Source organism: Canis lupus, chromosome 24, assembly GCF_011100685.1.
Source record: "Canis lupus familiaris isolate Mischka breed German Shepherd chromosome 24, alternate assembly UU_Cfam_GSD_1.0, whole genome shotgun sequence".
Classification (NCBI taxonomy): domain Eukaryota; kingdom Metazoa; phylum Chordata; class Mammalia; order Carnivora; family Canidae; genus Canis; species Canis lupus.
In genome coordinates, this window is record NC_049245.1 from 18,359,634 (window position 1) to 18,387,282 (window position 27,649).

The window sequence follows — 27,649 nt, forward strand, 5'->3', positions numbered from 1 at the left end:
TGATTGGCTGATTTTCAGCGCTTGTGTTTTGATGCGAATTTATCTCTAAATAATGGTGGTTACTTGTTCATGACTTGAAACTTGAGCCAAGAAAAGCCCTTTTTTGAAAATGAATAATAGGTACTTTTAATTTCTAGTCTTTTTTTTTCCCCCCTCAGCTAAACCTGCTGGAGGAACCATAGGAATTATCCAGATCTTTTTAGTTGAGGAGGTAGAATATTTCAACTAGTGTTGCCATTTAAGTGATTTAAACTCAGATTACCTTGGCGGAAAAATAGCTCCATATTTTTGTATTTGATTGCAAAAAGGTCAATACGGGGCACGTAAGGCACCTTGACAAGGTCAATATGCGACACAAGACAAAATCAAAATACGTCCCCGCCTAAGCGAAACTCCTAATGACCCTAAAAATTACGTATTTCCCCCATTTTACACACGAAGACTAAGCCTCGGTTGGATTAGACCCTGATGTCGGAAACAGGTCGCACCAGGATGTGACCTGTAAAAGACAGGGATCCTCTGGAAACCCTTGAGCCCCTGACGCCCCAGCCCTGCGCATGTGTGCGCGCAGTGCTAACCTGGGGTCGACTAGGGATCGGCCGGATGTTTGAAGGGAGGGTGCGCAGCTGATTAGCAGCGGGTGAAGAAAGAACAGCCAGGCACCCACGCCTGGGACATCTGGGGAAGCGAGCCGGGAACGCGGGAAATTCTCCGGTCCCCGCAGAGTCCCGGGACCCGGCTGCCGCTGCGGAAGGCTTCGCTGGAGGCCGAAGCCGGCAGAACGGGGCGGGGCGGACAAAAGCCCCGCCCCCGGGCGCGTCCGCGTGCGTGGCTGGGGGCGCCGCAGAGAGCCCCGCTCCATGATGCGGGGTCTGAGGACAGGGCGGAGCCGCGGCGTGCAAGCCCTCACCCTGGGGAGCGCTCCCAACCTCCGGCCCAGCTGCGTGGCAGCTTAAGGAGGGCGCGGCCCTGCGGCGGTGCGCCCACCCCCATCCCAGCGGGTCCCGACGCCCCCGTCCGCGCTCCGGGCGCGCGTCGGGCCCCACCCCCGCCTCCGACGTGCCCCCGCGCGCCGCGCCCCCCGCCCACCCGGCACGCCCCGCCGCCCGCCGCCCCGCCCGGCCGCAGCGGGCCTGGAGCTGCCCCGCGGGCCTGAACGACCCTCGCAGCGGCAGCGTCCTCCTCCGCCATGGACGTGTACCCCCCGCAGCGGCTGGGGCTGCCTCGCGCTCGGTCCCTGGGCGGCCCCGGCCGCGGGTCGCCCTCCGTCAGGTACGCGGGGCCGAGGCCACAGAGGGGCGGCCGGGCCGGGGGTTGCGGGCTGTTGGGGTCCGGCGACGCCTCCGCCGCAGGGCGTGGTCCGACATGGCTTCCTTGCGGACGGTTTGCCCTAAACGGCTGCCTAAGGGACGTTTCCCCGGGAACTGCGCCCTGGGTAGCGGCTCCCACAATGGCTCCCCTGGAGACAGCTCCACAGCGACTCCTCCGTGGAGACCCCCTACTATGACATCCTCATCCCCGTAGGTTTCTCCCAGGAAAGATTCCCGCATGGAGAACCTCTGCAGTGGGTTCTCTATGCGTAAATCCCTTCCCTCCCTCTTAGAATATTTCCCCCAGAAACGGCTATCTGTGGAGAGCCCCCCTACAATAGCTGCTTTGGGTAGAAAACCCCCAAATGAGTGTACCCAGAGACGTTTTACCTATAATACCTCACAGTAGGTCTCCTCTAGAGCCTTTCCCCTTGACAGCAGCATCCCTAAGGAGTGCCCCCCTCCCGCCCCCTGCATACAGACGGGCTGACAGCATCTTCCCTATTGCGTGTTCCCCCACCTCCCTGTGCCCCAGCCTGCATCGCGACGCTCCCTCATTCCACAATAGGAAGCTCAGGTTGGGGGGGAGGCGCAGGAGAGAAAACTAACTGGATGAATAGGAAAAAGAGGCCCAGAACCCCCGAAACTGGCAAACCCCAAGCCCCTGAGGAATTGGTGGACCCTGCGTTCTTGAGGCCAAAGACAGAGCCACTGGGTGCCTCGGTGCGGGGAGGGTGATAATGGGGAGGGTCCCCGCGCCTTTGGTTATAGGAAGACCCGTTTCCGATTTCTGCTCCCAGTGCCTTTGGGCCTGACCTTGATAGTCTGGGCATTGTTTGCGATGGAGCTGTTCTGGGGCCGCCAGCTGAGTGTGGAGGTTGGAATGAAGGAGCATTTGTGGCAGAGATTGTTGGGAGGGAAGAAAGGAGAGAGAGAGAGAAAAATGGGCTTTGGGGCTGCTAAACTGTCATTAAAACAGAAGAGGGTTTTTTGTTTTGTTTTGTTTTGCTTTTTCTCTATTTTAGCAACTTAGCAAAGCAGATATGTTGTTTCCTTGAAAGGAGGTTGTTAACTTACACGTTAAAATGGCTTTTCTTGGGTACTTAAGGCGTTGTATTTTTAACTTTCTGCTTGCCAATCTGGTTTTTTTGTTTTTGTTTTTGTTTTTAACAAGAACAAATTCATGGAGAGCAAGAACTAAATCTTAAAATCCTGTCTATTACTTCCTGACCTTCCTTCCTCCACCTCTGTTTGTTGAATGAATAAAGGTTGGGGGAGATAGGACTATATACCCATGGTTGCACTTGAGGGTCCTAATTTGCTTCTAATTTAGCAGATGACATTGAACTCCTGCTCTGCTCTTCAGTGGAATTCCTTGTGTTCCAAGTGTTTAGCTGCCTATGGTAACCAACTCCAATCTGTCCTAACATTTCTGGCAGCCACTTTCACTGTTAGAAAATATTTGAACTTTGTACAGGGTAGAAACTGCACAAGATACTTCTTTTTTCTTTTTTTTAAGTAGGCTCCATGCCCAATGTGAGGCTTGAGCTCAAGACCCTGAGATCTAGAATTACGCGCTCTATGGACTGAGCTAGCCAGGTGCCCCTGCACGGGATACTTTGGAATTTGGAGCAGCCATCCATTAAATCTAAGCTCTAGGTAGACTTGGGGTTCATCCCAGATCATTTTAAGCTTAAGAATCATGAGTCTTTGAAACTTTTAGGAGAAAAACTTCCCAGTGAAATCCATCTCTAAAATAACTGCTGCCTTCTTTGTTCCTAGGAGTATGGCAGTACACAGCATTTTTTAAAAGTGTTTTTATAAAAAATAAAATAAAATAAAATAAAAGTGTTTTTATGTTAGATGAATGTTGGCTAACTTTATTAATCATAAACTCTGAATCTTAAAACAAGTGGTGTGAGTGAAACTTGTTGGTCTTCAGACAAGGTAGTGTAAGGAACCCCAAAGCTTGGCTGTTCTATATACCTTTGATAAAAGAAATTGAGTAGAGGTTCTCCTTTACCCTACTTCTGTATAACTGAACATGCTTTTCTTACCCATTCAAGCCTTTTCCTGTCTTTGACATTGAATGGCAGGTATGGGCTCAGCACTTTCCTGTCACCCATATTTGGATTCTTTGCAGCACTCTGACTCCTGAGTGATGAAAGAGGCAGGCCTAACTGGTGAAGTTACATTCCTAAAGACCCATAGATAGTACTTTGCTAGTGTGTGGTTCCCTTCTAGCAATAGAGTTCATTTTTACAGATGAGGAATAGAGATCAGAAGTTAAAATGTTGCTAAGAACCAGAAGCTGCTTTTTTAGGATGTGGTAGTCATCAATGCTGCCCATCAGCTATTTTTGGTTTCCACTTCCTCGGCATGTGGTACAATTATACTTACGTCCCCCCTTGAAGCTGGGTATAGATTTCTGAGTTCCTTTTGGTTAGTGTCTTCAGGAATAATGTGTATTCCTTCACTTGAAGAGCTTCTAGTGTATAATTTGCCACTATCTTTCCCCCTGTTGTGATGACTATTGGTGCTCTAGGTGATGACTAATCCATCAGTCTGGGACTCAGACTAAACTTCCAGGTGACCTATGTTTGACTTGTAGAACAAGTGGTAAACCTTCATTGTTTCAAGCCACTGAGATTTTGGAGTTGTTACCAAATAACTATCTTGATTTGTACTAAGGAGCCAGTGGAAATAGCTGAAATATGCTTTCCTACTTCAAATTTTTTTTTCTGCAGAGGGACCTGATCCTGCTCAGGACTTGTTTATCAGTTTAAAATTGTACTGTTCTGGGCAGCGCCAGTGGCCCAGCAGTTTAGCACCGCCTTCAGCCCAGGGTATGATCCTGGAGACTGGGGATCGAGTCCCACATCAGGCTCCCTGCGTGGAGCCTGCTTCTCCCTCTGCCTGTGTCTCTCTCTCTCTGTCATGAATAAATAAATAAAAATCTTTAAAAAAATAAATTTTACTGTTCTTTATACAAATAATCCAATATCCACTTGTGCTAGGTGTTGTGAGACAAATAAAGCTGGCCACTGCTGTCAGAGAGCTCCTTTGTAAGTGGAAAGAGACAAAAACAGTACAAATCAAAATACAGAGTGTTGAGAAATAAGTACCAAGGTAAAAATAGGAGCTGAAGGAACAATAATGTAAGAAGGCATAGTTGGTTTTGAGCTCAACTCTTGGAAGAATGAAATTGTCATTTACTGATACTGTGAACACTGGAATTAGAGCAGTTTTGTGGAGAAAATAGAGTTCAGGTTTGGCCTTACTCATTTTGAGTTACCTGACAGATATCTCTTTGGAGAGATTGAATAGACAGTTTGGATATATTAATCTGGAGTTCAGCAGAAAGATTGGGACTGGAAGTACTGTGCTGATGACTCCCACGTTTTTATTTAAATCTATGAGACTGGGTAGAGATCCTGGGAGTAAAGGTAGATGGAGAAGACCAACATCCAAGCCCTGGGATATCCTGTCTAGGAAAGACAGTGTAGCAGTGGTTTCCAAATTCTGGTGGAAAGTGACTTCCTGCCTCAGAGGGGAGAAGAATCCAGGACAGTCATGGAAAGCCAAATAATAAGTACTATTGATGGGCTGATGAGGACCAAGAAGAGAATATTAGATTTGGTAACATAGAGGTCATCGGTGACCTTGACAAGAACAGGTTTGATGCAGTAGGTTCAAGAGAAAATGGGAGAATTGAAGACAGTGGGTATAGTCAGTCAAAATGATGTTTCAAAGGTGTAGAGCAGAGCAATAGTGTTGGGGCTATAAGAGAGCAGAATAATAGGACTGTGGCTATCAGAGAAAGCAGAGTAATAGGGCTCTCATTGGAAGGGTAGAGGTGTTTGAGTTCTTTTTGTTTTTAGGTCGACAGACCTTATAGCCCACCTAAAACATTTGAAGTTGATGGGAATGATGGAGTACAGAAGGAAAATTAATGATTAAAAGAAGGGACAATTGCAGGGGTGAAGTCCTTGAGGTGTGAGGGAATGGCATCTAGGACACCAATGGATATGTTGGCCTCAGGCTAGATAAGTGTGTGGACTGTTCATCTATGGTGAATATATAGACCCAAATGTTCGTGCATTGGTAGCTTGATGGTACGAGAAGGTAAAAATTCTCTTCTGTTTACTTCTGCATTTGCAGTTAAATAAGGCAGATCTTCAGCTAAAAATGAGGAATAGAGAAGGTGTTAGAAGTTTGCAAAGGTGTAAAATCATCCAGGAGAGTTGGGAAAAATGAGTTGAATAAGGAAATGTTTTAGGATTGCCAGGCAACTACAAGTGTCCATTTACTGTTTGTTGTCATAAATTTAAGGTGAGACCCAGTTAGAATGGTTGTATGCTTTTCCTTCAGCTATGTTGAGCTGTTTGGATGTGTACATTGTAGAAGGATGTGGCTCAAGGAGGATAGAGAACATCATTGGAAGACAGGAGTAAAGGAACTGAGAGGTAAGGATAGTGGGAAGATTGTCTTAGTGCTTACTGAAATTATCATGAATGAAGATGGGAGTAGTAATAGCAAAAGAGATAGTGACCAAGAAGCTAAAAATCTTTAGGGAATGTGAAGAACTGAGTAATGACCCAGAGGTTTGTAGCTATTTGTAACAAGAAGGACTAGTGGGTGTTATTTGATGGCATGAAGAAATGAGCCACATGAAATAAAGAAGTTAAATAAAATAATTAAGTGATTGATTTTCTCAAAACCGGAGGGCATGAGTTTCCAGATCAAAAGGAATCTCCATGAAATTTTTGAGTGCTATAAAGTCAAAAGAAGGGATGCGTGGGTGGCTCAGCAGTTGAGCATTTGCCTTCAGCTCAGGGCGTAATCCCGGGGTCCAGGATGGAGTCCCACATCGGGCTCCCTGCATGGAGCCTGCTTCTCCCTCTGCCTGTGTCTCTGCCTCTGTCTCTCTGTGTCTCTCATGAATAAATAAATAAAATCTTTAAAAAAAATAAAGTCAAAAGAATATCTACAAATTTCATAGATAGGGTCAGGAATCATGGGATTGTAGAAAGATTGGAAACTAGAAAATAGTGGAGAAGCAGTGCCTTCTGAAGGAAAATGGATTCCTTCCCAGAATTCAGCCATACTCTCAAGCAGGTAGGAGGGATGGATAAAGACGCTTCACACATGCAAATTCTCAAAGTTTGACCTTCCACTCACCCTTTATTAAGAAGCCACTGGAAGATGTTCTTTAGCAAAACAATCTGATTAAGGGGTTCCTGTGCTGGAGATCCTCTCTACCATCTACAGGTGGAATTTCTTCCTTGCTAAGGGACTCATAAGGAAGGACTTTTCTTTGTTACCCCTGGAAATTACCAAAAGCCTGGGACCATTTTTTATTGCCATTTCCCACATTGCTTGCCCTAGTACTTAGATCAATGTCTGGCACATAGACAGCATTCACTAAATATGAACTGCTGTTGTAAGCTATTATGAAATATTGCTTGCACTAATTATTTATTGAATAAATAGAGAATAATTAGAGTTGAAGCTGTGGGCTATATTAAATTTCATGAGTGTTCAGAGAATAATCATGTGAGCTAGATGGTGAGAAGTGGTTTACGACAGTGATGTTCTACAGAGAGCACTTCAGTAAAGCCTCACAAAGGCAAATTATCTCTTTGGGTGATATTTATTGGCCAGTGGCAAATACTCATGGTACTCTTTTGGGTTTACAGATTTACAGAAGTAATTATTGCTATTGTATAGATAGATGGTCCCTGCCTTAAGAAAACTCAGAATGCAAAGCAAGACTATGACTTTGTATATCTGAAAATGCAAAGCTTTATCTCCAATATACTTGCTTAGATACTGGCCAGCGGGGCTTGGTGTGGTACCTATAGAAGCAAAGAGGGTTTGCTTAGTTAGGCTATTATGGTCTTATTTCTGGCCCAGAGGTAGAGGTCTGAGTATCTGCCTTTTCAGTTGTGTCTGGAATGACTGTGTGCTGAGATCTCTTAGTGAATATGGTGGCATTAATAGTTTATAGTATCTTGAAAGTATTTCATAGCTCTTGGGCTTTTCTGTGATATTCTCATTTTTAGAGAAGGGAGTGAATGAGATACAGATGTCCTCCAGAGTTACACAGCTTAAAATATTGTTGTTTTTGCAAGTTTTAAAAAATGAAAAGAAAAAGTTTTCAATGTGGGTATTTAAAACTTTTATCTGTGATTTTGAGCCCCAGTTTGAGGAGAGGTCAGCTCATTTGGCATGCCTTTTGTTTTCAATTTCTTATTTTGAAATGATTTTAGATTTATAGATGAGTTGCAAATATGGTACAGAGTGTTCCTATATAGCTTTCGTCCAGCTTACTCTAATATTAACATCTTAATGTGTAACCATGCACATTTATCAAAATTAAGAAATTAATACTGGTATTGTGCTTTAATTTACTAAGTAAACTTTTGTTTACTTGGCTTTTAGTACTCTAGACTACTTGTTTCAATTTCCCCAGTTTTCCCACTAACGTCTTTTTTCTACTCTAAGATCCAATCAAGATCCCACATTGCATTAAGATTTGGCATGCATTTAATAGAAAAATGAGGGAAAGTGATTGTGGATGCTTTCTGAATGAAGTCCTGTGAAACTAACTTTATAAAGAACAGATTGTGTTAGGAAGTGCTCAGAGAAAGCTGGAGAAAAGGAATAAAATGGAAAATAAGATGTTGTTACCCAGAATATCGTGAACAGACTTCCAGATAATATTTTCCATTTGTGGTAGATAACATTTTCTGAAGTTCTTGAATTTAGTTTAAGTGTCTTATAAACCCCAGTTCATGAAATATGTGTAGATTTAAATTGCAGGACACCAATTTTAACCATTTTAGATAAGATGGCCTATTGGTTAGGAACTACGTTTGGCAGCTGGTAAAAGATGCTTAACAGCAAAGACTTAACTATGGGGTTTATTTTTTCTTGCACAAGGTGTCTGTCTAAGAGCAGGCTAGTTCTGGTATAAAGTCATGGGGGGGGGGGGAGAACCAGGCCTCTTCTGTGTGTTTTGTTTTTCTTAGCAAGTGGATTCCATTGCTTCATGGTCACAAAATGGTTGGAAGAACTCCAGCCTTAATGTCTGTCAAGCAAGTGGAAAGAGAAGGGACAGTTCTCCTAGTTAAAAGTCAGTTCTTTGCCTTCAGAGCTTCCCCAGAAGCTTCCACATGATGGCTTCTGCATGTCTCATTGGTTACCTCTAGAGGCATAGAAACTGGGCCATCGCTGCCCCAAATAAAATTGGGGTACTGTGAGTGAAAAAGAAGGGGAGAATGGATACGGATTAGGTAATTGATTGTCTCTCCTACAGGGAGGTAATAATGTGGAATGAAAGGTATTGTTTAGGATTACTAATAGCTCTGATGAATTACATGAAAGTGCTGGGAGAAAATTAAAGTCATCAAGTATTTAATGATGCCAGTGTATTTCTCATTCATATCCTGTGTGTGTATGTATGTGTCCTTTCAGTTTGAGTCACTTATGGTCAGTGGTTAACCATGTTTTAATGTTGGCTTTGTTTTTTCCATTGCAAGTTATTGCTCCAGCAAAGATATTGATGGGAAAATGACATATATTGCCTTGCTACACATCCTGCCTTTTTGTTTTTGCCTTTCTTCCAAGTTCTAGTTTTTTTTTTTTTTGGTGGGGGGGCAGAGGTTGTCTTTTTCTTTTTAAGATATTAGTGTTAAGTAATCTACACCCAACGTGGGGCTTGAATTTACAACCCTGAGATCAGGAGTCACGTGCTCCCCTTGACTGAGCAGCCAGACACCCCTCAAGTCTCTGGTTTTGCAAGGGGAATAAATAATTGCCACTTTAAATCAGGGCCAAGTTTCTTAAACACTAATAGTCCTACAGTAGCTCCTTTTAATCAATACTTGAAGTCCAAATTAATGCTGATAAGGCTTGTTTGTATTACTCTTGCAGTTGATTTTTCCCTCAGAATTTTATTATGAAAATGTTCATAAATGCAGAAAATTTGAAAGAATTATTCAGTAGCATTCATGTGTATCTATACTTAAGAGTCTACATTTTTAATGTATTTGCTGTATTTGCCTTATATATCCATTCCTCTATCCATCGATCCATCCTATATTTTAATGCTTCTTTTTTTTTTAAAGATTTTATTTATTTATTCATAGAAACACAGAGAGAGAATGAGAGGCAGAGACACAGGCAGAGGGAGAAGCAGGCTCCATGTAGAGAGCCTGACATGGGACTTGATCCAGGGTCTCCAGGATCACGCCCTGGGCTGCAGGCAGCGCTAAACTGCTGCACCACCGGGGCTGCCCTATTTTAATGCTTCTTAAAGTAAGTTATAGATATTAGTATGCTTCAACCCGAAATGTTTTCTGGGATTGATTTTGTATTAAGAAGAATGCTTTCTGTTGCAAGTAACAGAAACCTAACTCAAAGGTTTTAAGTTAAAAGGATGTATTTATTGCCTTGTGTGGCTGGAAGGAATAATAGGGAGATAGATTTCCTGTAGGTAGAGGTGAGAAAATTAGGGCCTCAAGAACTGGAACCAAAACTCTTCTACCAGAATAGTTGCCTCTCTGTATACAGCCCCAAATCTGCGTTCTTCCTGCATTATGACCCTAGAGGCCATTTCTCTTCCAGGTCTAAAATTGGAGTCCTAGTTTCCCTGCCTTGCTCCTGGGTAAGTCACAATTAGAAACTGTGGCCAAGAAGGAGCACTGTGTTTGTTAGCAGGGGAGATAGAAGTGGAAAGCATGCTGAGTTAAGTGCATACTTCAGAAAAACTTCCCACTTGTTTTCTTAGGCTGGCGTAATCCTGGTACTTGACAAGGAGAACGACAACTGCAAAACTTCTAAATAAAACAATAGTATATTGAATCTAGAAGTATGGTAAAAACAATTTTACACACAAGTTGAATTTGTCCCAGAAATGCAAGAGTTGTTTGTCATTAGGAAATTTGTTGGGCGCCTGGGTGGCTCAGTGGTTGAGCATCTGCCTTTGGCTCAGGGTGTGATCCCAGAGTCCTGGGATTGAGTCCCACATCAGGATCCTTGTATGGAGCCTGTTTCTCCCTCTGTCTGTGTCTCTGCCTCTCTCTTTGCGTCTCTCATAAATAAATAAATAAAATCTTAAAAAAGGAAATTTGTCAATGAAATTAAGATTAGTAGATGCCCCACCTCCCAAAATCTACTTAATAATTAATATTCATTCTTGATTTAAGCCAACTAACATAGTAAGGTTTCAGCCAATATAATAAGATAAGCAAAATAGGGACACCTGGGTGGCTCAGTCAGTTAAATATCTGACTCTTGATATCAGCCCAAGTCTTGATTCAGGGTTGTGAGTTTAAGCCCCCACATTGGTGGAGCCTACTTTAAAAAAAGACAATAAGCAAAAGAAATAATCATCTACTGCCTGTATTGTTGCAGTAGGCTCTTAACTGGTCTCTTAGGTTTAACTCTTGTTCTCCCCACCCCCAACCCCCATGGTCTCTTTCCAATACAGTAAATAAAGTGATTTTATGAAAATATAAGTCCTCTCATATAAATCATCCCTCTTTTCAAAACACTTCAAAAAAAGTCTCAAATCATGAGTTCTGACATGATTTGATATGACATGACAAGACTCTAATCTGATTTCCACCCTTTTTTTCCCCCTTTATATCCTATTACTACTGTCTTCCTCACTTTGCTGCAAACACACAGGTCTCAGGAACATTCCGGCTTTGGGACCTTTCACTTACTGTACAGCTTGCTCTCTAGTTTCCTTCAGGTCTTTATGCAAATGTCCTCTCAGTAAAGCCTTTTCTAATCTTTCTCTTTAAAATGGCAACCCACTCTCCTATGTATTTTTCCTATTTATTTGTGTTTCTCCCTCACTCATTTCCCAATTAGAATGTAAGTTCCAGGAGCTCCTGGGTGTCTCAGTTAAGCGTCTAACTCTTGATATCAGCTCAGCGCAGGTCTTGATCCCAGAGTCATGAGTTCGAGCCCCATGTAAAAAAAGAAAATGTAAGTCCTGAAAAATAAATAAACAAATGCATGCATGCATGAATGAATGAATAAATAAATAGATGTAAATGCTGATATTTTCATCCCAAGGGTTTTTGCCCTTTTATTCATTGCTAAGTCCCCCCACCTGGCTCTTGGACAACCAATGCCTAATACACAGTAGGTGCTCAATAAAAACATGATGAATTAATGTATAAATAAAAATATAAAACTTGACAGAAGGCCATAAAATAGGAGAGGACTGAAAGGAGAGATAAATCATGTTCCTGAGTGAGGAGTTCAGTGCTATCCAGATTAAGTATGATCACAATACAGATTCTCAATGGGAATTTTTCTGGAACTTAACAAATTAATTTTATAATTCATCTCGAAAACAAAATGTTCAGGGGTGCCTGGATGGCTCAGATGGTTAAGTGTCTGCCTTCAGCTTAGGTCATGACCTCCGGGTTGTGGGATCCAGCAACATAGGGCTCCCCGCTCAGTGGGGAGTCTGCTTCTCCCTCTCCCTCTGCCTCTCTCCTCCGTGAGTGCTCATTCTCCCTCGCTAATTAATAAAGTATTTAAAAAAAAAAAAAAAAGGAGGGCAGCCCGGGTGGCTCAACAGTTTAGCGCCATCTTCAGCCCAGGGCCTGATCCTGGAGACCCAGTATCGAGTCCTATATCAGGCTCCCTGCATGGAGCCTGCTTCTCCCTCTGCCTGTGTCTCTCTGCCTCTCATGAATAAATAAATAAAATCTTAAAAAAAAAAAAAAAGAAAATGTTCAATAAAAGCCATGCATGATCTTTGAAACTGATATAACTCGCTTTCTCAGATAAAATGATTCACTTATTACAAAATTCAAGTAATAACTTTGATTATTTTTTAAATATACTGTATGTGAGAAATTAGATACATAGGTCAAATAAGAACCAAAAATAGGGATCCCTCTTGATATAATAATGTAGCATATGCCAAAAGTGGCATTCAATTCAGAGGATTAAAAGGATCAACATGTGGTTTTGGGACAATCATATTTTGGAGAAAAATACTGTTATATTGAGGTGCCTGAGTGGCTGAGTTAAGCGTCTGCCTTCAGCTCAGGTCATGATCTCAGTCAGGGTCCTGGGATGCAGCAGTGTCAGCTTCTGGCTCCCTGCTCAGTAGGGAGTCTGCTTCTCCCTCCCCCCAGCTTGTGCTTTCTCTCTCTCTCTCAAATAATTAATTAAATAAAATAATATAGCTATACTCCTGCTTCACAAAGGTAAAAAAGCAAGTTCCAGAGGAGCAGTTAAATGTTTAAAACACAAAATTAAATTATTGGCTTTTTTTTTTTTTTTTTTTTTATAATATTGAGTGGGGAAGACACAAAAAGACCTAAAACTCCTAAGCCTAAAGGTAGAGTTAGGCAGATTTAGTTAAATAAAACCTGACAGCTCTTGCATGAAAAAGAAACCATAAAGTCTAAAAGTTTAAAGAAAATATTTGCAACATATGGCCAAAGCACAACTTTTAAAATATGGAATATATAAATTATTCATAGCCCCCCCCCATGACTATGGGACAAAAACAAGACTATGCATTCACAGAAAAGGAAATAAAGATGACCAATAAACATTTGATAGTTTCCCTAGTGATTAGGGAAAAATGTAAATTATGATAATGAAAATTAGTTGAGTGATAACATGTGGTTTAGAAAGTTGTGGGGAAACAGGTACTCTGGTGTATTGTAGGTGACTGTTTTAAGAAAACAGTTTAGCGGGGGATCCCTGGATGGCTCAGCGGTTTAGCGCCTGCCTTCAGCCCAAGGTGTGGTCCTAGAGTCCCAGGATCGAGTCCCACATTGGGCTCCCTGCATGGAGCCTGCTTCTCCTCCTGCCTATTTCTCTGCCTCTCTCTCTCTCTCACTCATGAATAAATAAATAAAATCTTAAAAAAAAAAAAGAAAACAGTTTAGCAAGATCTATCAAAATTTAAAATGCAGGTACCTCTTAACCTTGCAGTGCTACTTTTTAGGTCTCTACCTTGCAGAAACTTGTAGTGCCAAAGATGGATATAGTTATTCTTTGAAGCATTGTTTGCTGTTGTAAAAACAATAAATATCCTGAATATTCCATCAGAGTGGCTGGTTAAATAAAAACAGAAGAATATGTATGGCACATACTTAAAAGTATGGCACTTTTAAAAATGCAGTTGAGTTCTATGTACTAACTTGGAAAGATCATAAGGTATGATGTTAAGGGAAAAAAGCAAGTTGCAGAGCAGTTACTTATCTCTCGATTATGATTTATGTAAAAACAATCCACGTCCCGAAAAACCCACCCAAACTATATGTTACTGAGTCACACCAAATTGTTCACAGCAGTTTTCTATAATAAGGTGAATCAGATTGGTATGAGGATTCACTTTGTAAAACAGTCAAAACACAAGCATTACAGAATATAAGGACGATGTGTTCATTTAATTATTTAATTTTTAAAGTAAAAAAGTTAACATAAAGTAATTTATGGAGGAAAAAACAAGCAAAAATAAAATTTTCAAGTATTTTTCTTTTCATTTCCAAGAAACCAACATAATGAAATACAAACAAGAAAATATACATGGTTGTGTATATAGTAACTTGTAAAAGCAGTGAGCAGTGAATTAATTATTACATATAAAACTGAAGATGGGAAAAACATGACTGTTCAGGATTCAGAAATACTGTGTCTGTGGCAAACTTTATTGTTAGGACATCAGTGAGGTGTAGCAGAAAGGAAAAGTTCAGAATTAAGGTATCTGGTGGCTCATATTTTGGCACTGCTAATCTTCGCCCAGCCTTGTGATTTTGGATAAACTTTTATTTAGGTCTTGGCTTCTTCACTTTATCATCAGTCATGTTTGGATTCTGAGTCTGAACCCAAGGAAAGTCAGAAATAAAGTATATACAAGCAGTGTATGACATAAACCACATTAGTGGGTCTACTGAGACTACAGATACTCTGAAAGAGGAACTTTGTAAAGTCGTGGTGACCTCAGGTCATATACCCAGGATGTGCCAGCTGTGCGCCCAGGTAAACCTGGAAGTTAGAAGGCAGTGCTCTTGCTGGATTTGGTGTACGTTTGAAAGTTTCTATTGGAAAAAAAAAAAAAAAAAAAGACTGGCAGATATACAACAAGCTCAGTGGTGACATCTGGGGGTCGGGAACAATGACAATTTTAGTTATATATAATATTCTACTTTTTTTCCATCAAACAAAGGATAATGAATATTTTACATGTGGCACTAAGGTAGACAAAAGCCAAGTATGACAAAATGTCTAATTATGGGTGCTGGGAATACCAGTGATTGTGGTTTTCTCTATACATACTGGATTTTTTTTTAATAGGTAAGTATTTCAATAAGTGACAAGTTTAATGGTTCAGTGACAAATAATAGGCTATGTTCTGGTTAAGAATTAAATTTGGGGGAGATCCCTGGGTGGCTCAGCGGTTTCGCGCCTGCCTTTGGCCCAGGGCACGATCCTGGAGTCCCAGGATTGAGTCCCGCGCCGGGCTCCCGGCATGGAGCCTGCTTCTCCCTCTGCCTGTGTCTCTGCTTCTCTCTCTCTCTCTCTCTCTGTGTCAATCATAAATAAATAAAAATAAATCTTTAAAAATAAATAAATAAATTTGGGGGGATCCCTGGGTGGCTCAGCGGTTTAGCGCCTGCCTTTGGCCTGGGCATGATCCTGGAGTCCCGGGATCTAGTCCCATATCGGGCTCCTGGCACGGAGCCTGCTTCTCCCTCCTCCTATGTCTCTGCCTCTCTCTCTCTCTGTGTCTATCATAAATAAACAAATAAATCTTTAAAAAAAAAAAAAGAATTTGGGAAGCAGGAAAATGTATAAAGGAAAGAACTGAATTTAGTTTTACTCATTTGACAAAATAAGAAATACTAATTAGGATAATGTTTTACTCTGGAAAGAGGAAGTTCTGTCAATATTGTATATACTTCCACTTTATTTGACCAAGATACTTGTGGAAAAGAAATGCTTTTTGCTCCTATTCTCAGTATTGTCTTGTTGGGGGAGCTGTTTGTTTCTTGGTCACGTGACATCCCCCCCCCCCCTTTTTTGTCACTGGCTGGTCGTTAATTTGAAAACCAAAGAGCTTTTCCTAACTTTGGCAGTCTGTTGCTGTTCATATGGGTTAGGAAATGGGTCAAAGGACCAGCTTGATGAAATATTTTTAGTGCAGAGAATGATTGCAACATGAAAGAGTGGGGAGGGACAGACAGCCACTTCTCAGGAAAAGCACATTTCTTACTTTAATCTTCATCGTCTTGGCAATTTCTGTTCTGCCACTTATTTTTTTTAATTAACATATATTTTTAAATTTTTTTTTATTTTTATTTATTTATGATAGTCACAGAGAGAGAGAGAGAGAGGCAGAGACACAGACAGAGGGAGAAGCAGGCTCCATGCACCGGGAGCCCGACGTGGGATTCGATCCCAAGTCTCCAGGATCGCGCCCTGGGCCAAAGGCAGGCGCCAAACCGCTGCGCCACCCAGGGATCCCAATTAACATATATTTTTAAGATTTTATTTATTTGACAGAGAGAACAAGGACGGGGAGTGGCAGAGAGAGAAGCAGGCTCCCTACCCAGCAGGTAGCCCTCTCTTGGGCTCCATCCCAAGACCCTGAGATCATGACCAGAGCAAAAGGCAGACCTGTTCTGCTGCTTTTAAAACCCTAAATTTGGCAGCCCAGGTGACTCAGCGGTTTAGCACTGACTTCGGGCTCCCTGCATGGAGCCTGCTTCTCTCTCTGCCCCCCCCCCCCGCCCCCCTGTGTCTCTCATGAATAAATAAATAAAATCTTAAAAAAAAAAAAAAACTAAATTGCTCTACCATTACCTCCAGATTTTATTTAAAAAATATTCAAAAAAAAATATTCAAACAATACGGAAAAGGTGAAAGAATAGTACGGTGAATACTTGATATACCCACCACTTAGAGTCAATAATTTTTAACATCTTTGCTGTGTGTTATCTTTATTATTTTTTTCTTTTCCTCGTTCTCGTTTTCTGTTAAACCCTTTTTTTTCATCTGTTTTTATTTAAATTCGATTTGCCAACATATAGTATAACACCTAGTGCTTTCCTCAGTGCCCATTACCCCGTTACCCCAACACCCTGCCCACCTCTCCTTTTGCAACCCTTTGTTCTCTCATGGTTTGTCTCCCTAATTTTTCCCACTCAGTTCCCCTCCTTTCCTTTATAATCCCTTTCACTCTTTCTTATATTCCCAGTATGAGTGAAACCACATGATGACTGTCCTTTTCCAGTTGACTGACTTCACTCAGCATAATACCCACTAGTTCCATCCCCGTCGAAGGAAATGGTGGGTTTTCGTCCTTTCTGATGGCTGAATAATATTCCATTGTGTGTGTGTGTGTGTGTGTGTATACGCACATATATATATCACATCTTCTTTATCCATTCATCTGTCGAAGGACATTGTGGCTTCTTCCACAGTTTGACTATTGTGGACATTTCTGCTATGAACATTGGAGTGCAAGTGTCCTGGCATTTCACTACATCTGTGTCTTCAGGGTAAATACCCAGTAGTGCAATTGCTGGGTCATAGGGAAGCTCTATTTTTAACTTTTTGAGGAACCTCCACACTGTTTTCCAGAGTGGCTGTACCAGTTTGCATTCCCACCAACAGTGCAAGAGGGTTCCCCCTTCTCCACATCCTCTCCAACATTTGTTGTTTTCCTGTCTTGTTCATTTTCGCCCTTCTGTTAAACCCTTTTCTTTTTTCTTTTTTTTTTTTTTTAAAGATTTATTTATTTATTCAGAGAGAGAGAGAGGCAGAGACACAGACAGAGGAGAAGCAGGCTCCATGCAGGAAGCCTGACGTGGGACTCGATCCTGGGTCTCCAGGATCATGCCCTAGCTAGGCTGCAGGCGGCGCTAAACCGCTGCGCCACCGGGGCTGCCCAGTTAAACCCTTTTCAAGTGAGTTACAGATATCATGACATTCCTAAGTACTTATGTATCTGTTAAAAGAAAAAAAAAGGACATAGAAGGTATAAATACAATAATATCTCACCTAAGAAAATTAACAGTGATTCTCTACTACCATCAACTACCCAGTACGTATTCAAATTTTTCCAGATGTCTTATGGATATTTAATCTCTCACACTAGAAGAGATCTCCCTCTCTGTTCTTTTTGTTTTACATGACATTGACTTTTTTTAACTTAAAATTTTTTTAAGATTTTATTTATTTATTCATGGGAGACACAGAGAGAGAGAGAGGCAGAGACACAGGCAGAAGCAGGCTCCATGCAGGGAGTCCGACGTGGAACTCGATCCCGGGTCTCCAGGATCAGGCCCTGGGCCGAAGGCGGCGCTAAACCGCTGAGCCTCCCAGGCTACCCTTAACTTAAATTTTTTAATTGTGGTGAAATACCTGGTAACAAAATTTACCATCTTAACCATTTTTTAAATGTATGATTTAGTGACATTAAGTGCTTCATATTGTGCTACAATCCCACTCTTCACCCATGGAACTCTTTTCATCTTTGAAACTCTGTACCTATTAAACAATAATCCCACTTGTTTCCCCCAGCCCAACACCACCACTGTACTTTCTATCTATATAAATTTGAATATTGTAGGTATCTCATAAACATGGAATCATATATTTGTCTTTTTTTAAATGGCTTATTTTTCACTTACTATAATGTCTTCAAGGTTCATCCATGTTTTTAGCATGTTTCAGAATCTTCTTTCTTTTAAGATTGAATAATATTCCACTGTATGTATATACCAGAGTTTGTTTATTCATATCAAAATATACCCACTTCTATCTTTTGACTGTGGGGAATAATGCTACTATGAACATGGGTACACAAATCTCTCTTCAAATCCTTGCTTTCAGTTTTTTTGAATATATATTTGGAAGTGGAATTTCTAGATTATAAAATAATTCTATTTTTAAATTTTACCTACCCTCCCCTGTCCCTCTATTTTTAATTTTTTGGGGAACTACCAAACTGTTTTCCACAGTGGCTACAGTTTTACATTCCCACCAACAGTGGCCAAAGGTTCCAATTTCTCCAGATCCTTGCTTGTCGTTTTCTTTTTTTAATAGTAGCTATCCTAATTTGTGTGCAATTAGTATCTCTTTGTGGTTTTTGATTTGCATTTCTCTCATGATTAGTGATGCTAAGCATCTTTTCATGTGCTTATTGGCCATTGATTTATCTTCTTTGGAGAAATGTGTATTTGAGTCTTTTGCCCATTTTGAATTTTTTTTTTTTGCGTGTGTGTGTGTGTGTGTGTGTGTGTGTGTGTGTGTGTGGTTGAATTGTAGGAGTGCTTTTATGTATTCTGGATATTAGCCTCTTATCAGATATATGATTTGCAGATAATCTCCTCCCATTCTGTGGGTTGCCTTTTCACTCTGTTGATTGTATCCTTTTATGAACATAAGTTTCTAATTTTGATAAAGTCTAATTTATGTATTTTTTTACTTTATTGTCTGTACTTTTGGTGTCACAGCAATAAATCATTGCCAAATGTAGTTTCATCAAGCTTTTCTCGTATGTTTCCTTCTAAAAGTTTTATAGTTTCAGGTTTACATTTAGGTCTTTTTTCTGTTTTGGGTTAAATTTTGTATATGCTATAAAGTAAGGATCCAAATGTATTCTTTCTCATGTGAATATACAGTATTCCCAAAGCCATTTGTTGGAAAGATTGTCCTTTCTCAGTGCATGGTCTTGGTACCTTTGTGAAAAATCATTTGACTGTGAGGATATTATAGTGAGTGAAATAAGCTAGTCGCAAAAAGAATTTATTTCTGAGCTCTCTATTCCTTTGTTCAATATGTCTATCTTTATGCCAGTACCACACTGTTTTGATTACCATAGCTTTGTAGTTACTTATGTAATCTTGAAGTGTGTCCTCCAGCTTTGTCCTTCTTTTTCTGTGTTTTTTTTTTTTTTTTTAAGATTTTATTTACTTACTCATGAGAGACACAGAGAGAGAGGCAGAGACACAGGCAGAGGGAGAAGCAGGCTCCATGTAGGGAGCCCAATGTGGGACTTGATCCTGGGACTCCGGGATCATGCCCTGAGCCAAAGGCAGACGCCCAACCGCTGAGCCACTCAGGTGTCCCTGTCCTTCTTTTTCAATATGGTTTTGACTATTTAGGATCCCTTGAGATTTCTTATGAATTTTAGGATGGATTTTTCTATTTTTACAAAAAACATCATTGGGATTTTGGTAGGGACTGTGCTGAATCTGTAGATCATTTTCTGTAGTATTGGCAGTTTATAACAATATGAAGTGCATGAACATGGATGTATTTTCATTATTGGTGTCTTTAATTTTCTTTAGAAATGAATGAATGATCTAGTTTCTCTGAATCCTCCCTAGCATTTTGGTATTGTCACTGTTTGTTATTTTAGCTTTTTTACTAGATGTATAGTGATATCTTATTGTGGTTTTAATTTGTATTTCTGTAATGTATAATAATGTAGTGAACATGTTTTCAGGTGCTTACCTGCCATCTCTATGTCCTCTTTGAGGAATTATTTCTTCATGTCTTTTGCCCTTTTCCTAATTGGATTTTAATTTTTTTACTGTTGTTTTAAAAATTCTTTATGTATTCTACTTTGTCAGATAGGTGATATGCAGATATGTTCTCCCAGTCTGTAGCTTATCTTCTCATTATCTCAGCAGGGTCTTCCACAAAGCAAAAGTTTACAATTTCGATGAAGTCCAGTTTATTGATTTTTTTTCCTTTAATGGATTATACTATTGGTATCAAGACTAAGAATTTCATTAAATCAGGGCAGCCCCAGTGGCACAGCGGTTTAGTGCCGCCTGCAGCCCGGGGTCTGATCCTGGAGACCTGGGATCGAGTCCTGCGTCAGGCTTCCTGCATGGAGCCTGCTTCTCCCTCTGCCTGTGTCTCTGCCTCTCTCTGTGTGTCTCTATGAATAAATAAATAAAAATATTTGAAAAAAAAAAAGAATTTCATTAAATCATAAGTTCTGAATATTTTCTTTTATTAGCCTCTAAAGATTTTATAGTTTCACATTTAAAATTTTAAATCTAAAAAAATAAAAATAAAAAAATAAAATAAAAATTTAAATCTGTGATCTATCTTGAGTTATTTTTTTTAAAGATTTTATTTATTCATGAGAGACACACAGATAGAAGGCAGAGACCTAGGCAGAGGGAGAAGCAGGCCCTTCGCAGGGAGCCTGATGTGGGACTCGATCCCAGAACCACACCCTGAGCTGAAGGCAGATGCCCAACTGCTGAGCCACCCAGGTGTCCCTATCTTAAGTTATTTTTTGTGTAAGGTACAAAATTTATGTTGAGTTTCATGTTTTTGTCTGTGGCTCTCCACTTGCTCCAACACTATTTGTTGAAAAGACTATCATTGACTTGCTTTTGAACCTTTATCAAAAATTAATTAACTGTATTTGTGTAGGTCTGTTTCTGGTAATTCTGTTCTACCAGTATATGTGTCTGTCTCTCAGTCACTACCACTCTTGCTGACTTCAGCTGTATAATAAGTCTTGACATCAGAGTGATTCTTCTATTTTTTCTTCTTCCAAAAACTTAGCTATTCTAGTTCTTTTGCTTTCCCATGTAAGTTTGTGTTAATCTTGTCTATATCTACAGAAAGTCTTACTGGAATTTTGAAGGAATTGTGTTAAACCTGTACATCAATATAGAGAGAATTGATATCAATACTGTCTTGAGTCTTCCAATCCATGGACACAGTGTCTCTCCATTTACTTAGATCTTCTTCAATTTCCTTAAAAAAAAAAAAAAAAAAAAAGATTTTATTTATTTATTGAGAGGGAAAGAGCATATGTGAGCAGGAGGAGGGAAAGAGGAGGAGGCAGAGGGAGAGAATCTCCAGCATGCTGAGTGTGGAGCCCAACATGGGGCTCTATCTCACTACCCTGAGCCAAAACCAAGAGTCTAATGCTCAACTGACTGAGCCACCCAGGTGCCCCTTCTTTGATTTCCTTAATCAGTGTTTTACTGTTTTTAGCATGTAAATCCTATACATGTTTTCTTAAATTTATATTTAAACGATAGTCTGTTTTTAATTTTGGTTTCCATGTGTTCATTGCTTTGATATAGAAATAGAGTTGATTTTTTTTTTTTAAGATTTTATTTATTCATGAGAGACATAGAGAGGCAGAGACACAGGCAGAGGGAGAAGCAGGCTCCATGCAGGGAGCCCAGTGTGGGACTCGATCCCGGGTCTCCAGGATCAGGCCCTGGGCCGAAGGCGGCGCTAAACCACTGATTCACCTGGGCTGCCCTAGAGTTTTTATAGTTGACCTTGCAACCTTGTTGAACTCACTTAGTAATTCTAGGATTTTTTTTTATGGATTCCATGAGATTCCCTACATAAGCCATATGTCATCCACAAATAAGGATAGTTTTCCTCCTTTTCAGTCTCTGTGTCTCTTATTTCCTTTTTTTTGCCTTATTACACTAGCTATAACTTCCAATATCATTTTGAATAGGAGTGATAAGAGCAGACATTTTTTCTTGTTCCTCCTTTTAGGACAAGAACATTCAGTCTTTCACTATCATAATCTTAATTCCTAGTTTTCTGAGGGTTTTTACTGTGAATGAGTGTTGAATTTTGTCAAATGATTTTTCTACATCAATATAGTTGTTTGTTTTTTTCTTCTGTAGCCTGTTAGGATGATGGATTATACTGATTGATTTACCAATAATAAACCAATCTTGTTTCCCTGGGGCAAACCCCTCTTCGTTATGGTGTATAATTCTTCTTATATGTTGTTGAATTCTATTTACTAATATTTTCTTAAAAGTTTTTACAGCTATATTCATGATGAATATTGGTTGGTAGCTTTTTTTCTTGGGAGTACTGTCTTTGATTTTTTTTTTTTTAAGATTTATTTATTCATGAGAGACAAGGAGAGAGAGAGAGAGAGGCAGAGTCACAGGCAGAGGGAGAAGCAGGCTCCATGCAGGAAGCCCATTGTAGGATTCCATCCCAGGACTCCAGGATCATGCCCTGAGCCAGAAGGCATACTCTTAACCTCTGAGCCACCCAGGCATCCCAACTGTCTTTGATTTTGATGTTAGGTGGTATATGCAAACATCTTGAGGGAAGATAATAATAATGACCAGTAAGTCAGGAATGGATAACTTGAATGAAAATATCAGAAAGAATCTGGGGGGGGAAATAATTCAGGAAAGAGAAATAGTGTTGTTTGGCTGAACACTTGTTTCAGTGAGTAGTAGTATAATGGAGCAGATTCAACAAGGAGTGGGGATGAAGTCTGATTGTCATAGATGAAACAGTAAAGTTGGTTTGTGGAGGATCTTAGTTAGTAATGATGTGGTAAGGCTGGAAATATGTTGACCATAAGGGAAAAATTAAATATAGGAGTGTTAGGGAATAAATAGTGGAGGCAGATCCTGAACCTGGAGATGACAGGGAGAGATCTAGTAGAAGGATCAGTCTTAAGCAGGAAATTGAGCACCTTTTTCTGAAACTGCTAGGAAGGAGGAGGGGCTGGTATGGAGAGCAGGGAATCCTTAGAAGTGATATTAATGTCTGGGAGTGCCTCTCATGCTTTGTTTGGGAGGAGGATGTACCCCTGAGGCCACAGGAATAGACCTGCACAGAAATGGGAACAAATATCCTTTGCTGACACTCTGACTGAGATTAGTTGTGGTAATGAATCAGAGCTTCATTTAAGTCCTTAAGCCAGGTTTTTTTTTTTTTTTTTTTTCAGTTTTTTGGTTTTTATATGTTTTTCATTTTTGTTTTTGGCAAACTGATGGGGACCACGGTTAGGGCAAATCAGTGTGGAAACCTTTCTTTGATAATCCTCAAAACTGAGAAGTCCTTGGAGAGCCTTCTGGTCAGCTGCTAAAGTCCAGTCCTGTCCAGCATTGATCATGAGAGGGCCTTTGGCTGGAGCCTGTATTGAACTACAGAGCCACAGACTGTCCAGTTTGTAATCAGCAGTTCAGATTCAGGCTTCAGGTCAATCTGCATAATCTCTTCCAGAAAATAGAAGAGAAGGAAGAACTTCCCAGTTCGTGTTATAGTTCTGATACCAAAACCAGGCAAGGACAAGTTTCCATTCCTAGCATCAATCCTCTTCTTCATGTCTTCTTGTGCTGACACTTAGGAGTTAACTTCTGTTCTTGTTGCAGCTGCAGCCGACTCCGCCAGGTTCAGAGCATCTTGACCCAGAGCAGCAAGTCTCAACCTGATGGGATCCTCTGCATCCTTGGTCAGTACTTTAACAAGTTGGGGTAACTTAGCTTCTGTTCAAGGAAGATATTAATAATAGTATCATTGTGAGATAAGCTTTGACTTAGTCTCCTTCTCCAAGCTCTTGTTCCTGTGAAATCTGTTGCTGCTCTAATGAGGTCAGGTGAGATGTCAATGGGATGAGGAGCCTCTATCACAGGGCAGGCACTTTGTACATACTATCTCATTTCTCCTCACAACATCCTTAGAGGGGAGCAGTGTTATCTCTTTTTTACAGAGGGAGAAACTGAAACAGGAGATGGAACAGACTTGCTCGGGACCATTGAGTGGGAGAACTGGGCATTTACTTGTTCTTTACATTTTTTATTATGAAAATGCATCATATAATTTAAAAATTAAGACAGTGCTCCAATGATAATGAACAGAGCTTCGTAACCATCCCAGATACCCAATTCCACTCTTGGGAAATAGCATTGTCAGTTGTATCTTTTTTTTTAAACACAAATGGAAATATTTTATTCACACTGTTGTTAACCTAATTTTTAAATTTTCATTTGACAATAAATCCTGGTGATTTTTCTTTTTTTTTTTTCTTGGAGATTTTTCTATATCTAATTGGTCTTCTTTGGGTACATAGATACATTCTGAGTGACTTCAGAAAACAGATAATGTTGAGGCATGAGAATATGAACATATGTAGTAAAATTGGTGGATAGCTTTTAGCAAAAAAACCAGAGTAGAATGTTGGAAGGTAAGTATATTAAATAGATTTGAGGAGGCAAATAGTGATAGGAGAGATTTTTTACCTGTTTTGTTCACTCTTGAATTCCCAACACCTAAAATTGTGCCTGACATAGAGAATACCTCAATAAATACTATTGAATGAATTAATGTATAAGAGGTAGTTTCATGACACAGATGTTTGTGAACAGTGTGGAATACTGACCAAAAGGGAAAGAATATAGGTGTTTTGTGTTTAGGAGGTCAACACTGATCTCTGAAAGATCAGATTCAGATATTTCATTTTCATTTATATCCATAGTATTGAGTCGTGGAAGTAGAATTGTTAGGTCTGGTGGTTTGTCTATCAGCCACCCAATTTCCTTCCCAGAAGCAGACCATTACTAGGTTCTTATTTGTCTTTCCTCAGATATTCTATGCATAATTTCGTGTTTTCACTTAACAGCACTTGCATTTAGGCTTAGGAGAGGCAGTGGGCAGAGTAGTTAAAAACATGCACTCTGGAGCTAGGCAGGTTTTGGGTTTGAATCCTGGTTCCACTACTCAGCCCAGAGGTTGGTGGGTCTCCATAAAAACATAGTTGTGGTGGACCTGGAATTCCTGCCAGAGGTTTCAGATGTTTAAACAACACTCATTGGATTCTCTCTCCAGCTCCAACTCTCAGAAGAGTGGAGGCTGTCTTTGCCATGAATTTACCTATGAATAAAAGCACCTGTTCATTACTTAAGCTGTTATATCAGTTGATTTTGTGTACCTCCATTTGAAATATGCCCCCCCACCAAAGTTTTGTTTGTTTAGTACTTCTGTACTTTTTGGCACTGTAAGATCCTCTAGGCTTATTTTGTATTTCTGTTCCAGTCCTAGAATCAGCATTTCTCTAAGGAGTGCTGGGGTTCCTTCTATTGGAGAATGGTATTAGAAGCCAGGATCTGGGCATTGGATACACTCTTGTTACTACTGGGATGTCATTGCTTTTAGGCCATAGGGTAGCTGACAAAAATAACAAAATACTTATGTGTACATTACCTGTAAATGTTATGAGTCATCTGTATCTATATTAAGTTAAACATGAATTAATATTAATATCTCAAGCCTACCCAATTACCAGATAGATTATTCTAGCTTTCCCCTTCTGAATGTCTATAAACTACTTCACCAGTAAAAAAATTGGCAGCCATCATCTACTGTCAGTTTACTGAATTCCAATAGACATATATATCCATATCAGAATTATTAACCCCTAGGATCCCTATGAGAAACAACTTTGTCAGCTAAAGCATGGTGCCTACATATAGTTTCTTTTGCCTTTAAGTTTACATGGTCAGTCTTTTTCATGTCAGCAATTTATGTGGCTGGAACTATTAGAAGTGGACATGCTGAGGCTAGGTCTGCCCAGTCTACTATTTATTTTTAACTCTGTGGCCTTCTAAACTTTGGGACTTGGATAAGCGAGTCCATTCTGGCTTTTGATTCTTTTTCACCCCTCCCTTCACTGAAGCACTGAATGGGGTAGAACAGGGCTGTGCTGCTTTTATCTCAACTGAGAAGGGAGTTCTCTTATAGTAGAATTCCTTGCCACAGGTAGTCCCTGGACCCCTGTGGTCTAAGTGACCATTACTTTTTATTTTTCACTTGTCTGAGCTACCATTAATGGTCCTTTTCCCAGGCTCCAGCCATATTTCTATTCTTGGAGCTGTTTCTGCTCTAACTCCTTCCTCAGCCTCATGTAGACAGCTACCTACCACCTGCCTGTGACACGTTCTGTTTGCCGAGAGTCATAGCTCTGGGCTTTCATAGATACTCAGGAACCAGGTAGTACATATGCCCATGCCATTGACAGGTAGAAGTGGAAGCAGTATTGTTTAATTTCTTTGTCTTTGACCTCAGCCCAACTAGACTGTAAGCTTCATGGTGGCCATTTGCAGGCATGTTTACCACACACTCCAGCATCCAACACAGTTCTGGGCCTTGAGCCTGATAAATATTTGTGAAATGATGGGTGTCATTTGTCCTCTTTTTCACTTCTTTGAGTACTTTTCAAGCCACCTTAATCTACTTTTACTTATCTTTCATGTTTTAGTAAAGCTGTCTTTGAGAAGTGAATATTTTTTATCCCATATACCTATTCCATCTGAAAAAGATTCCATGCCAGAACCTGGACCATATTTTCTGCTTTCTATACTCAAAAATTGTGTTTTAGAATTAATAACTTCAATAATGTATGCTATTTAACTGTCTAAACTATATAGATTTTGAAGTCCAAGTAAGAGTACTTGATGCTTCTTTCACAGAGTTGCTTAATTTGATTTCTGGATAAAACTGATGTGAGCTTCTGCCTTAATCATCAGGGTCTGGTAAGCAGGGCAAATCATTAGGATTCATTTGTGTCCCATAGTACAGCTGATCAGAGCCTTCTTTGCCTTGCAGGAATTGATAGCAGGTACAATGAAGGCTGCAGAGAGCTGGCAAATTATCTTCTGTTTGGTTTGTACAATCAGAATACAAGTGATTTTGAGAAAACAGGGTTTTCTGAAGAAGTTCTAGATGGTAAGTATGTATAGTATTATGTAGTACACTCCTGTTAGTAACCTGCTGGTTGATACAAAACTAGTGACAAGTAGTTTTAAGAATATGTTTAGTGGGTAAAACGGCTTTAGGGGAAAAAGTGTGTATCAGTTTGACTTTATATCTTCTTGGCAAGATAGACCAGTTTTCCTCTGAATTGCCCACTGCCTTTACTTGTTGGGAGGTTCACATTATATGCTGTTGTCCTGTGAAAGCACATTCAGTTGTGAGTAAAGGATGAGCCTCCAGGCTACTCCTACAAGGAAGACTTCATGTGGATTTTCAGCTTAGGAACAAAGGCTCTTTGTCCTGCTCTGTCTTTGGGAATTGTTTTCTGTGTGACTTTAATTCATGAGGATGCCCATGATTACAATGGAGGCTTTCTGCTTACATTCCCCTTTCTTCAGCTCTGAGACACTCTCCCTGTGTAGATGCTGTTGTGGGCTGATGCCCAGGAGCTGTCTCTGATATCACATACTTAGCATCATGACTTGTCTGCCAGATGGATCAGGAGACACAGGAATAGACAGATCAAACTGGTCAAGAGACAGACAGCTCTTGTCAAGCAGCTGGGGAGTACATGAAAGCAAACATATGATATTGAATATTGACATTGGAGTAATCTTGCAGTGGATATTGTGCAGTGGTTTTAAAGTAGGGGCAGTTTTATTCCCCAATGGACATTTGGCAATATCTGAAGACATTTTTGATTGTCAAAACTGGACAGAGTAGCTACTAAACATCTACAGTGCACAGGACAGCGCTACTCTCCCCTCCCGCAACAA

The 27,649-nt window shown here is 40.3% G+C and overlaps 1 protein-coding gene across 3 annotated transcripts in view; it reads left to right on the plus strand.

Annotated features, from left to right (window-relative positions):
• The first annotated feature begins 1,119 nt into the window (after positions 1 to 1,119).
• C24H20orf194 (chromosome 24 C20orf194 homolog) overlaps positions 1,120 to 27,649 on the plus strand; it is a 141,657-nt gene continuing 115,127 nt past the window's right edge. For all 3 annotated transcript variants that reach the window (XM_038571737.1, XM_038571738.1, XM_038571740.1), the window contains exons 1-3: positions 1,120 to 1,272; positions 23,498 to 23,577; positions 26,727 to 26,846. In XM_038571737.1, coding sequence (XP_038427665.1) covers positions 1,190 to 1,272; positions 23,498 to 23,577; positions 26,727 to 26,846 — 283 coding nt within the window. In that variant the 5' untranslated portion in view covers positions 1,120 to 1,189. The remainder of the gene's footprint in view (positions 1,273 to 23,497; positions 23,578 to 26,726; positions 26,847 to 27,649) is intronic.